Raw genomic sequence first — 13,599 nt, 5'->3', positions numbered from 1 at the left:
CTCCTTCCGCTCCCTTTCTCCCCTCTCATTCTGAAAAGCAATAACAGGCTGAGAGCTCCACAGGCACAAGTTACAGATTTTTGCAGGATTGGGCCCTTTTAAAGTCATCTGCAGCCATGCACTTCTGTTTGGTCACAGCTGTAGAATGCTTTCTGTGCCCAGATCAGGCAAAAACTGTCATTTTTGTCTGTGTCCGTAATATCACACTATTACATAGGAAACAGGGCCTAGTAAGGGAAGAATGGAGCCAAGCCAAAAACCTAGTTGAGATACAGAAGTAGTCTTTTTTTAGCTTCCTAATGGATTGGATCTCCTTACCCAATGTAGGTAATAATTAGTCTTTATGCGAAGGCCTTGGTTCTGTTAAGATAGCAGAGTATAGCTGATTAAATCAAACCTTGAGTCACAACAGATTCTTAGATTGTAATCCAAGGTGAAACACGCACAAACTTTTAGATTTAGTAGAAAACCATTTAGTTCTTCTTTGCCTAAATTAACCTCTATGTACATTCAGTAGAAAAAAATAAGGAGGCCAGTGAAAATTTTCTCATGTGAATGAGATCATGATGATATTTTTTTCCCTTTTAAACACACAAAGTCAAGAAACAAGGAATCGAAATGATTTGTATTTATGGTGGGGCTGGATGGAAAACAAGATTATTATAGGTAGATGATACGTGCACCCATGCCTACGAAACAAAAATAATTCTACAAACAATAACGTATTTGTTTGTAACACTAGACTTATTTGTAAAGGTAATAAATAAACACCATTTTTAAAATGCAGAGGCCATGATACAGCATAAGCATATCCTCAATATGAGGATGGTGAAGCCTTAGAATAGGATACCCAGAGAGGTTGTGTAATTTCCATTCTTGATCCAGTTGGTTAAACAGACACTCAACTTTATTGGTTTGTCAGGGCCTATTCCCTGCCTTGAACAAGGTGTTTAACCAGTCAATCTCCTAAAGGTCCTTCAAAAGCTACTATTTTATGATCTCCAGATCATGATGCCTTCTTAGGAGTGGAGTTGGTTCTCAGTTTTCTGCATTTTAAGACTGTATTTACCAAGGACTTGTATATGATATGAAGCAGAAAGGGTTTGTAGAGTCAAATTAGGGATTGAAATCAAAAGGTGAAGCTAGTTAAACTCACTAGTCAGATCCACAGCAAGAGGGAGATTCCCTGTTGCAAGAGAGCTGTGGTCAGCTGAGAAAAAAGGGGAATATTGGGAAGATTCGCTCTGCCAGATTAGTGGCAAATGGACGTTCCAGGGGAAAGCAAATTATTTGAATTCAGATCTCCTCCTCAGGCTAAATTCAGAGCACCTAGGCAAAGGAGATATCAAGATTATGTCTACATTGGTTGTTAGGGCTATCTTTAAATCTTTATCCATGGACCATCTATACTGCGACCCCTGAAGTTTGACCCCCAGTAGCACCCAGGCCCAATCTCAGAAGGTCTGCCAAATTTCTAGGTGTGAGACTGACCCAAACCTTCTACTCACCTCCTAGCCTTCTGCTTCCTGCAGCATATTTAGAATTTATTTGGACACTAGGATGGTGGGTCCATAAAGTCACCTAAGAGCAACCCCACTGGTCTGGATTTCTGACTCCTAGTCCTTCTGCCCCCCACAACCTTGATCACTCTATTTCCCAGAAAGACAAGACTGGAAGAAGAGACAAGTAGTTTACCTCATTCTGAGAAGGGCTCCCCACGGGAACCTAGGATATATTTTAACCCTGTGTTCAAGAAATAATCAATTTAATGTAGGTGGCTTTGGTGCAGGTTATAAGGCATACTGTAGATGGGGAAGGGCAGCTTAGGCTGGTGGAAGGTGATCTTCAAATCAACCTAGCTATTAGTATAGACATATTCAGTGGGCACGTCTACATGAGATGCTTTACTGTGATATTGCCTAATTTACTGTGCAGTAAGTGTGTGTTTCTACATGTGTACTTGCTTATTGAGTAGTAAAAATTCCTAATCATGATCAAATTTGCTACTTGCAATTAGTAGCTGCAGTAACACATTTGTAGACGTGACCTGGCAGCAAATTTGTTGGTGGGTCTGCCCAGACACTAGGGAGACGGCCTGAGGCCTGGCCCAGGGATCCTGGCTGGGAGCCTCTCCTGCTGAGGGCAGTGCAGGCCCTGTGTGAGGCCCCTGACTCTGGAGCCCAGCACTGCTGCTTGGTCCTGCACAACCTTGTGGCTCCCTGGCACTGCTGTCAGGCAGGTGGGCGCACAAGAGTTGCTGCAGGCTCCTGCAGCCCCTGGCCAGTCTGTCAGCAACCCAGGGCTACCTGCAGACTTCTTCTGGCAGCTGGGCCAGCAGCACCTGCCTGCTGCACAGCCCCAGCAGCCTGCCCTGTGCCTGCAGCTGTTGTGGGGAATAGCCTCTGCTGTGTGGCTGCCAGTCTCTTGCCGTGCCCAATGCCAGGGCCCTCTGGATATGCCAGCTGTGCCAGAGGTGCATGCAGGATCAGACCCTCCTTCTTCAGTGGCTCATGGGGGTGGCTGAGAAGCAGGAGGAAATCAACCAGGCCTGGTGGGAAGAGGACTTGGCCTGGGAAGAGAGGTAGTGGAAGGAGGACCTGGCCCACCAAGAGGGGTAGCAGGCAGAGGACATCACCTGGGAGGAGGCACTCCAGGCAGACCTCCTGGTCCTGGAGCAGGAGCAGCTCCAGGTCCTGTGGGGCCCAAATAGGATCCTGGGTTGAGCTGTGGAGACCATGGATGATGACCATCAGACCCTGGACACCATCTGGGCCTGGCAGTCTTGTGCATGCCTGCTGCTGCCTGGCCCTCATCCTTAGCCCTGCTGGCCCCCTGGCAGCACCCTACTGCAGGGCCTCACCTGGGCTTGGGAGGAGGTCCTTTGCACCTCCCACCCACAGGAGCCCCTGGCCCAGCCCCTGCCCCAAGTCTGTGTCACCCGCCTGGGCACAGGCCTCCTGCTCGCCCTGGCTCCACATGGGTGTGGAGCTGCAGCTACCTGGTGCGGCCCCAGGACTAGACATTGGCTCTGCTTGGCCTGGACTCCACCAGCTGGAAGGGGAGTTGCCTGCCCTGGAGGATCACTGGGCACTGTCGCCCCTGGGCGAGCCCTCTGCCCACTGCATGTGCCACAGCATGTGTACCTGTAGGGGAACATCTTGAGGCCAAGGTGCTAGCCACCTGCCCCTGGGCTCTGCCCCCCTAGGTAACCCCACCCAACAGGCCCCCACTCCAGGATACCAAAACACAGACTTTGTAAATAGTTTTCACACTGAGATTTTTTTTTTATTGTTGGTGGGTGGGGAGGGTGGTGGAGGGACTCTGTTTGTTGGGGAAGGATGTAGGAGAGGGCTCTGTTTGTTGAAGGGGGAGGAATGGGGGTGTGCTGTGTGGGGAATAAAGATTTCTTCTTTGGACGTGTGTCTGGCATGAGAGTGGTGCTGGGGTGGGCATAGGGCAGGGAGCCTGTGGGTGGCAGGGCAGGCAGGCTACAGCAGGAAGTGCTTCAGGAGATGGTCTGCTATAACCTTCTGCCGACTATGCAGTGAATCTAGGCTGGAGTAAATGCATGTATAGATGCACCCCGTGTGTAGCTTTATGCAAATGGAAAGGAGCAAGACAGGACGTGACATCTTTTCATTGCTGTAATATAAGCAACAAGCAAATTAGGAGGCCAAAAAATATGTAAAATTATTTATTTAAAAATAATTCCAAACTAATATTTTCATGTGTGTGGGATTCATGGTGGATATTACAGGTCCAGAGAGATTTCCACATGAAGTAGCATTATACTCAATTCAGACCTGAGCTCAATTCAGATTTGAGCATTATAAGAACCCTTCTAACAGACTCCAGGTGACATTAATTCTGTAGCGCTGATTTACAGTTAATATCCTTTAGAACTGTTGAGCTGTGAAAAACTCAAGACTGCCAGCACAATCTTCACTTCCTTGCTGTTTGATTGCTTAGAATCAAGGGAAGTCAAAGTTTCAGAGTTCTGAAAGTTTTAATGAGAAAAACATGGAACTCTTACACGCATTCAGAATCACAACAGTCTGATATGCTTTTACCAAGATGAAAGGTCCACATCACTGAAGAGACAAGAGGACATGATCCACCAAACTCTAGCTAAAGGAAGGGACATTTACAATAAAGTCTGAGAGTCTATTTCCTGCCTAGATACCTTTATAAAAATACTAATGTGTTTTTTTTACAACAGTAGCTAATTAATTGTGCATGAAAGCTAGCTGGAAAAGGTAGATAAATAAGACGAGGCCAAACAAAATATACACGAGTTCAGAATATAATGTAGTGTTTCTTTCTCTTCTTCCTGCCTTTTTATTTAGTACAAGATTTTTTTGTTTAGAAATGAAAAGCAATGGACAATGCTCTTGTATTTACTACAAAAGGTTTCAACAAAAAAGTGCGTCCCAGGATGATTTTGTGGTTAAAACATGGGACACCAGCGCTGGGGGACCTGGTTTCTATTCTTTCCTTGTCTCTGCCTCTAACTTCCTGTGTAACTTTAGGCAAGTCACTCAGCTTCTGTCCTACTTTCCAGTGCTTGAATATGGAATGACTCACCAGCCACCCCTTCAAGTTTGCGACATCCAAATAATTTGTTTTGGCAAAAGGGATACCTCAGATAGGAGTGTCCATTGAAATGTATTTATTCACAGTGATACTGCCTGGCAAAGCAACAGAACCCCAATGCTTTATCTGATCAAGCTTTGGAGTATGAACTACATGCAGTACAGAACAAGAAATGAAATACTTGGCATAGGATGTTTTGCGGCAGTTGAAATCAACTGGAAAACCTACCACTGAGAGAGTGATCATTAAGGTAGGGTAAAACTGAGAGGAAATAAGATACATGACTCCATATACTCCTAACTCTGCAACACATTGCCAGGTGCCATCTGTGCGATCACTGCAAAATTACCTGTATCCTTTTTATTACAACTACAAGGGATCCATTGCTCCCTAGCTTTTTCCCCAGTCTATTTTCTTACTCTTCCAAACATACTCTGGTCAAACAGAATGTGCTGATTTTAGCAAACCTGAGAGTGAAATGTGGCAAAATGAGCTGACACGCAGAAATAAGCTTATGTATAAAAAGTGTAATGCCAACATTTTGCTCTTTGTGACACATACCATTCTTACAGCATATACAGGGGAAAGAAACTACAACATCTTAACTCATTTAATAAAAGGCATATCAGGGTTTTCCAGGGCACTTTTCTGGTTCACAGAAATACCCCTCAGTTAGTAGGTCCTGGACTGTATTCATTTTCTTCTCCCTAGATAGTTCTGCAAGAGTAACTTCTAAAATGAGGTAAAACCAAAAAAGTGATGCTGTAGCAAAAGAGAATAGAATTCAGAGCAGAGGTGTCCTGTGTTGCCTTTCCTCAGAACTGTGAGCTCTTTTTTCTTCTGTCATCTGACCATATGTCAGCACAGCTGGAATGGATTTTCTCAAGTACATCTATACATTGTCATATGAACTTCTCCAAATCAGCCGTCACCAGTACCAACCACCCTGCTGAGGTTTCCATTGTAAATAGTAATTTCAAAATCTTTAACTGACACATTGCTTAGCTTTTACTGGAAAAAGTCTCATTTAGCAGACTGAGACATTTAAATATTTGCAACACACAGACTTTCCATTGCCCCCTTCTTCCCCCCACCCCTCCACCTAAAAATGCACATAAGCAATAGGGAAATAGAATGAAACACTTAATGGTTTCAGCTCCCCAAAAGGACCAGAGAGGAAAGGGGAATTGTGTAAGCAAATTTGCAGCCTCATTGCCACTGCCAGGTGCTTGGGCTCCTGAAAGAACACAAGGAATTGTGGGTTGTGGCATGGCACATCACAAGACAGTAGACCTCTGAGGAGCTTTTCCCCAGTGCTAACCAGTCTATATAAATAGCAATCACTACTCCAGCCTCCTCCTCAGATCCATATCCCAATGAAAAGGGTACTGGTCAAGGGGGAGAAACCAGGAAGGCCCAGTCCAAAACTCACACTGCTGTTGGAAAGCTCTTTGCTTCCCTTACAACTGGACAACAAAAAGTGTGTGTGTGTGTGTGTTGGAAACTCTGAACAGAAGCCTCATTCTGCTCCCAAAGACTACAGTTGTTTTTATTTTAAACTATCAAGGTCAAAACTACAATTTAACGTTTTAATTTAAAAGCTTCCCCCCAAAACTATTCATTTGTGTGCTCTGCTCTGTACTTCTTTTGTGGTAAGTTTAGCATTCTTTGACAGCATTATTACTTTGTAGGCTTGTGTGTAGAGCACGTGTAATTGAAGTCAAGAGGAGCCATGGATTCTTTTTTAAACCAGGCCAAGGTGTCCAAAGTTGGTAACATAAAATGAGAAGCAACTTTTAAAAACCTAAGCTTTATTATTTTGCATTTATGTTACAGCATCACCTAGAGGCCCTGACAGACTGGTGCCTACACTACAGACAGGAGAGAGAGCCATGGCCCCCAAAAGGCCACAGCTCAAATAGACACCCAGTACTTGGATGACAATGTTAACCTGAGATATTTATAGTAAATCATGTGGGCTTTAAAAAAAATCACCAAGGCATTAACTTTATTCTCCATTTAATATTTACAGAATGAGATTTGGATCAAGTCCCAAAAAGAACCATAGCTTTAACCATAAAAATAAGTAATCCCATCATTTCACATGCATTTGCAACTCCAGAAATATGGAAAATACTAAAATTAAATTCATGTGCATGTTTAATACAGTCTGACCATACCTTATTGCTGATTATAGGAATTCAGTGTTTATAATTTACATTCTTTCCCATACTTTCTTTTTCAGATGTGAAGAACTTGGGTTTACGGTTTTACCAGATTTTAAGTCAGATCTGAGACTGCATTGGGAGCTACTTAGACTGCCCCCTGGTGTAAAGCTGATGAGACCAGTCCCACAACACGCAGGAAATACTAAACTAAAACTGATACATCTCAGGATCCTGCCTGGGTCAAAATAATCTCAAATTATTTTCTAAATCCATTGAGATGACTGCAATTTACAAGATCCAGCTCTATGTTAATTAAAAACATTAGGAAATTCAGAATTTATTATATAAATTCTACACAGGATGCATGCAGTGAGCAGGAATAAACCAAAATTTGAAGAATAATTGTGGAGGGGAAAAACGGAATTACTTTTACAGCAGCTGTTGTTCTTTGAGATGTGTTATGCACACCCACAGTCCATCACAAGTGTGTGTGCACAATGTAATTAAGCCAGAGACTTTCGCTATTACCACTGGGGTGAAGCATGCTGGACATGAGTAGATGTGGCTGCCTTCTTGCTTTCAATGATCCATCATTAAAAATGTGGGGGTGGAGAGTGTGAAAAATATAGCTGTGCACAAGATGTCTCACAAGTTACTACAAAAGCAACTATCTCTTCTCCTTCAGGTGACTGTGTGCATAACTTCAGTGTTCAAACTGCCAAGAAGTTATCCGTTAAGGTGGTGGTGCTTAGGACCTTCTAGTATAGAACAGCCTCGCCAGCATCAGCATCAGGTCAAGCTTGGAGTAAGGAAGCATGTCAAGACAATGTAAAAGTGATGATCATGTATCTGTCTTGCAGACGTCTACAATAGTAATACTTTTCAGAAAAGCTGCTGAAGGATCCCTCACTCATATAAAAGGGGAAGGATACCCTTAATAGGTGGAGTTCTGTGAGCTAAAGTGGAAGATCTTATACATTCTAGAATCCAGCTGGAGATTTGTTAACCTAATATTGCATGACCTTTTGATCCCTCTGCTAAAGAATAGCCATGCTATTCCCCTATGCTTCCTCATTTTGCCTATTTGACCCTGAAAAAAAGGATCAGAGAATGAAGCCTCTTCATCTTTTAGAAGTGCAGCTAAGAAAAGCATATAGGCGAGTGAGCTATTTGATTTGGGCAAAAGCCTGATGCAACTTTTGGCCTGAATTTAGGTTGTGGCTTCTAAGAAAACCTTATCCTTTGTGAGTATTGTGTAAGATGGGTCTGATCTCAGGGTTTGTAATAGGCAGTTAGCATATAAGCCTTAAAAGGCTCTCTACAGCTTAGGGGGTGGGTGTGAGAAGAGAAAATTATTTGGTTGTATGGAAGGGTGCATCCCTGAAATGGCTGATAGATTAACTTTAACTGGAGAAAGTGAACCTGGAAAGTTTTTGGTGTAACAGATAATATAATATATGTTGAATGTCAGAGTGGGGTGGACAGAATTGGTTGGAAACAGCCCTGGCTGAGAATCTTTTCCATGTAGTGAGATAAGTAGTTTTTGTAGACTTCTGTTATTAGTGAGTGTAGTCTAAACATCTTCCAAGGATTCAAAGACCTCCTGAACTAATTTAACCACTAATGAGATCTACTAAGAGTGTGGTTTTAGACAAAGTGATTGACCTTGCTTCTGACAGGAGGAACTGTATGAGTGGAAGGAGCCAGGGTGGCTGGATGGACAAGTTTGACAAATTGAGATACTTCAGCTAAGTTCATGTTAATTGAACCACTGTGGCTTAATCCTGTTTTAGTCTTTTAAATAACCTCATCATTAGTGGAAACACAGATAACATATAAGGGAGTTTATACTGAAAAGCAATGCATGTGTCCTGGAACTGGGTCTTGGTCCAAGCTGGAGTAATATTGCCAGAAGTTGTTGCAGAGACCGATGCAAGCAGTTCTGTGTGTAAAGTATGGAAGTGGAGAGGATAATTCAAATCAATGGCATTCATTACTTATTTGCTGGGAACCAAGAGCATTTTGAAGTCTTCCAAAGATGGGACCATGACTCCATCTTCAGGATTAAGGCTGTCAAAGGAGCTTTTTATTTGATAATGCAACCTGAGATTATGACAGTATGGTGCACATGTTAAGCAGGCCAAGGTTTGTTAAACAATGGAGTATCAGGAATGCAAGGCCTTTTAGAAACTTTCTCATAGGGTGAAAACAAACAAAGCAAACAAATGCCCATGATTTGTGGCTGCAATACAGGTGGTATAAATTTGTGCCACTTTATTTTGGGTCCAGGACAACATGGTCAGCCTAGAGCTGATCTTGTGGGACAAGGGGTGACATGTTCCCTGCTTACAACACAGATGCTGGATGGAGATGGCTGGGGAAACCCTCACTTTCCCTGCTTACAGACTTGCCAGGGAGATTGTACTGGAGCAAGTTGGACACTCCAGTGTGGCCCCTGGAACATCTCTAAGCAGGAAACATGTCACCAATTGTCCCTGAAGATTAATGGGTGGGACAAGTGATATATGTTTCATCCAATAAAGTTAATCAGCTGTGCTGGGACACATCCTGGCAGAGCTGATCTGCTTCGTTTGACAATATCTATTTCTAGCCATAGCAAAGCAGGTCTCAGTTTGTATCTGCAGTGTCCAGATACTTTAACAGCCCAGTGATTTTAAGAGTTTGATAGCAATGAAAAAGATGGCATTAGCACTCCGTTTGTATGGCATGTACAAATAATGCTGTTTGGGCAAATGCACCATGCCTATACATTCCTCCTACTTAAATGACGGTATTTCACTTCCCTAGCATACTTTCTGCTAGCAACTTATTGTTCTATGACAAACTCTTCTCTTCACTTTAAAAGCCTGCAATCAAAGCCAACTTGCAACATTTCTATTACTGCAAACTATGTAAACATGAAAGAATGGAGTCACACACACTGGAAATATAAAATCAAAAGCCTTTTCATAAGGAAAGATTCATTTGGCATTCTGGAAATCTGAAGTGCGTCTAAAATAAAAGAAAGTTGTGGTTTTACCATACATATTTTAAAAGCCTGTTCCTCCCAGGTGACCAACTGCAGTGAGACTTCTATGCATGAAATACTCTTGAGAGGATTTGGTGAGCTCTCAAGAAGAGGCAGAATAAAAATTACTCTTCAAAGGTAACATGATCAACCCCAATGTCCCATTGTATACAGATGACAAACACATAGGGGTGATTTTTTTTTTACTGAGTTACTGCAACATACAGTAGTTTGCAATCGATACAGAGCAATTCTATGGGAGATGCTGTTAAATGCAGGGTGACTCCTGTGCCATCTTGTGAGAAATGTAGTAAATATCATGGTTTTAATAGATAGAACACCAAACAGTTCTTGTCACAGATGAATAAGAAAAGTAAACTCCTCCATGGATTTCATTTGACACCATACTTGATTTAAAGCACTTGCCGTTGAACTACAATACTGGCAGCTGCTGGTCCCATTTACTTGTGGTGGTTTCCTGTTTATTGCATGCTTTCTTTCTTGAAAACTGTCTATTGCTATTAAATCTACTCACAGTGTTGTAAACTGTGGACACCGCCCCCTTGTTTCTGCCAAGTTGTTCTGAACTGGCCCTCCTTCAATGACTGCCACGAAGGGCTGTCTCCAGAGGGCAAATTCAGTCCCTTCAATGACAGGGGGCAGATGTTTTAAAACTGGAGGATAAAAAAATAAAAAGGAGAGAAAGGAAGACAGGAAGGTAAGAGTGGACTATATGGAAAGACAGAAAGTGGTTATAAGAAGGACAGTGCACTGGTCAAGCAGCAAAATTCTTGATATAAGGATACTGTTACAACAGCTTAAGTTATTCATCATGACAGGTGTCACACAGGGTCCAGAAATGGCAGCTGTCAGTCAGCAGAGGACCCATGAAAACACTTGTTAATTTCAGCCAAGATTACTGGCAGTGCAGAAAGCGCCATTTTACAAACAGCACCTAATGACTTGATGCTTTCTCCCCTCCTCCCCGATTTTTAAAGGAAATGGAAAAAAAACCCCACACACTCTTATGTGAAACATTTAAAAGATATTGTCAAGACAACATCTCTTTCACAGGTATGAGCTGAAGGCCTTGACTCACTTTCTACTGGCCAGCATCCAGAAATTAGAACTTTCAGCTAGTGACTCTCTTGTGTTTCCCTTTTTACATTTTTAGATACAACTCATGGGGCGAGCATCAGCTCTGCATTTGCAAAATGTCTGCATGCATCACTACATGAACAACTGAACTTGAACAACTGAACTTGAAGCCAGCTTACTCAGGCCAGGGTGAGCTTGATGTGTGCTGTGAGTGTATGCACATTTTGCAAGTACAGAACAGGCTTTTGCCTTTGAAAGCTGTGGTTCTTAAAAACAACCTGATGAAGCCTGACACTTGCTTTGGTACTGATTCAATAGAAAACAACTTCACAATGCCATCTTCAGTCTTTCAGTTGACTGAATTAATAACCAGAAAAAATATGAAACAACATATTTGAATATCCAAATGAAGTTGCAAATACATTCAACAGTATACAGCATGAAGAGAACAAATGGATATCCAAGGTACTCAGCACTGGTAATACAAAAACAGAATATTTATAGGTAAATCTAAATCTTCCTGACCTTTTCATGTAACATTTAACAGATATGTAGCAACAATGACATAGCAGCTTCCACGGTAAACTGGTTCTGAAGTTGCACATTTGTGTTTGATTGAGAAAAGGAAGGGCTTCCAAAGAGTTAGGCAGCAGCATGGTAAGTGCATTCAAAATTTTGATAATCTGTGGCACATGCATAGTCCTTGATTTGATTACAGAGGATGCTTCCCCTATTTACTGTATCATACACTCCTATGAGGTCTTTACCATATTTTATAGTATGCAACCTGTGGCAAACTGCAGTAACATTACTTGGATACATTTAAAATTATAGTTACTATAAGGGCATGTGACTTCTAAACACTATTGATTCTTGCTTAACCTGTCTGGTTTTCTGAGCTCTTTGGGGTTACAGGTCCCCAAAACTAGTTGGCACCTAAAATAATTAAGAGAACTTGATAACTTAATATAAAAACTAGCTGATATTGAACGTCTGATTTAAGATTGATCATTACACTCTGCAGTTCATGCGAATTACCTACTTGAACTGTGGGTAATTATTACAGATGTTGCAAAAAGAGGGTTGTCTGCTATAGGCTATTTGATAGCATCTTAGGAAATAGTAATATGCATTTTGACTATGATTGTAATTATTACGGATGTTTCAAAAAGTGGTTTATTTGCTATATGCTATTTGATAGCATATTAGCAAATAGCAAAATAACACTGTCTAGCACAATAACATTGTGCTAACCCCTTGAGGAACACAGTAAACCTTCACAAGTTACTGAAAGTTTACAGAACAGGCACACTACAGTACTTCATGGAGAAGCTGCTTTATCATCAGGCATGACAGTATACCAAAGCCTTCAAAGCAGCCTTTACCATATATCTTATTTAAAAAAAATACACAGTGAAATCATTTTAGGTACTGTTCAGATGTAGGCAAATAAAGGCATGAGTATATTACAAATAATGAAACAGCTGAAAGAATACCGTCTAAGTGATATCCTACACTTAACACTTGATGCAGTTAATAGCAGAAAATACACAGCCGTAATGGGAAAAATGTAAGTAAAACTAAATAACAGCAGTCCCTGGGGGCAGTAGGCAAAGTCCTCACTACTTTGTAGTGGGTTTTCATGTATGCATATTAATTAGGCCTGAACAAATAAGAGCATGTAACAGAATGAGAAGAAAAGAAAAGCTTATTTAAAGTTCAGTCTTTAACCAAGAAACCTGGACATACTCCTTAGTTGGTAAAAGCCTGCCACCAAGTAGAAAGTCTGTAAATCAAATCACTGACTGGATACAAGTATGGAATTTAAAAAAAATGCTCCAAACCATTAGTATAAAAAAACTTAGTTCTCAGGCTGAGAATGTAGGACAGAGCTGTCAAAAGACTGCATGCACTTCAAAACAAAGTAATCAAAACAAACCAGAAAAACAAAACCAAACCAACTGGGTATCAGTCCATTAATTTTTGGGTTACTGATTTTTAACTAATAAAGACATTAAAAATACAACGGCAATACCCGAACATAAACCATCCTATACCTGTTGTGAGCAAACAATACTTTTCAACATACTACTAGTTTTTGAGTGCCAAGTGCTGAAGAAATCAGATTGAAGCCAGTGAGTGGCAAGTGACAGCAGGCGATGGTTTGCAATACACTGATGGCTCCACTTTTAGAGATACTAGGCCCTTCGATTACTGAAAGCATTTCTCCCCCACATCTTCCTCCTGTATTCTTAGTAACCTCCCACTTGGGAATTCAGAACCAGGTGCAGTTTCCCTTCTCATCTTCAGAGACACTCTGAAACATCTTTAAAGACTGGTCTTATTTCTTGCCAATTCCATTGGTTACTTTTGTTTTGGAATGACGATTCCTCCTTCTCGATGAATGGCTCTCGCTGTTGCCTGAATGTTTTGGTGGACTATCTTCAGTACCTACAGAGAAATAAAAAATACACTTCAAATTTGCAGCTACTCTGTTCCAAAAGTCTCTTTGTTTTTCAGTTTTAAAAGCTTTCTAGACATGTAATGTTTGAATTAATTATTTCAGGATGGTAAAATTTGGTTGATACTAGCACTCCATCTAGTGGCTTAATTACAAAAAAGACTGTTGGTTTTACAATATTTCTTTTTCTGGATCTTTATCACATGCAGTCCCACACTTGGACTTGTGCAGGTGGGGAGGTATATTTATTA

The 13,599-nt window shown here is 41.5% G+C and overlaps 1 protein-coding gene across 1 annotated transcript in view; it reads right to left on the bottom strand.

The window, feature by feature from the left end:
- Positions 1–9,975: 9,975 nt before the first annotated feature.
- Positions 9,976–13,599, bottom strand: part of PTDSS1 (phosphatidylserine synthase 1) — a 57,969-nt gene continuing 54,345 nt past the window's right edge. Inside the window, exon 13 of the mRNA XM_090040391.1 lies at positions 9,976–13,338. Coding sequence (XP_089896517.1) covers positions 13,229–13,338 — 110 coding nt within the window. The 3' untranslated portion in view covers positions 9,976–13,228. The remainder of the gene's footprint in view (positions 13,339–13,599) is intronic.

This window comes from Crocodylus siamensis, chromosome 3 (assembly GCF_052110815.1).
Source record: "Crocodylus siamensis isolate JL-2025a chromosome 3, ASM5211081v1, whole genome shotgun sequence".
NCBI lineage: Eukaryota > Metazoa > Chordata > Crocodylia > Crocodylidae > Crocodylus > Crocodylus siamensis.
Note: the sequence above shows the minus strand (reverse complement) of the source record. Positions and strands in the feature narration are given on the sequence as shown.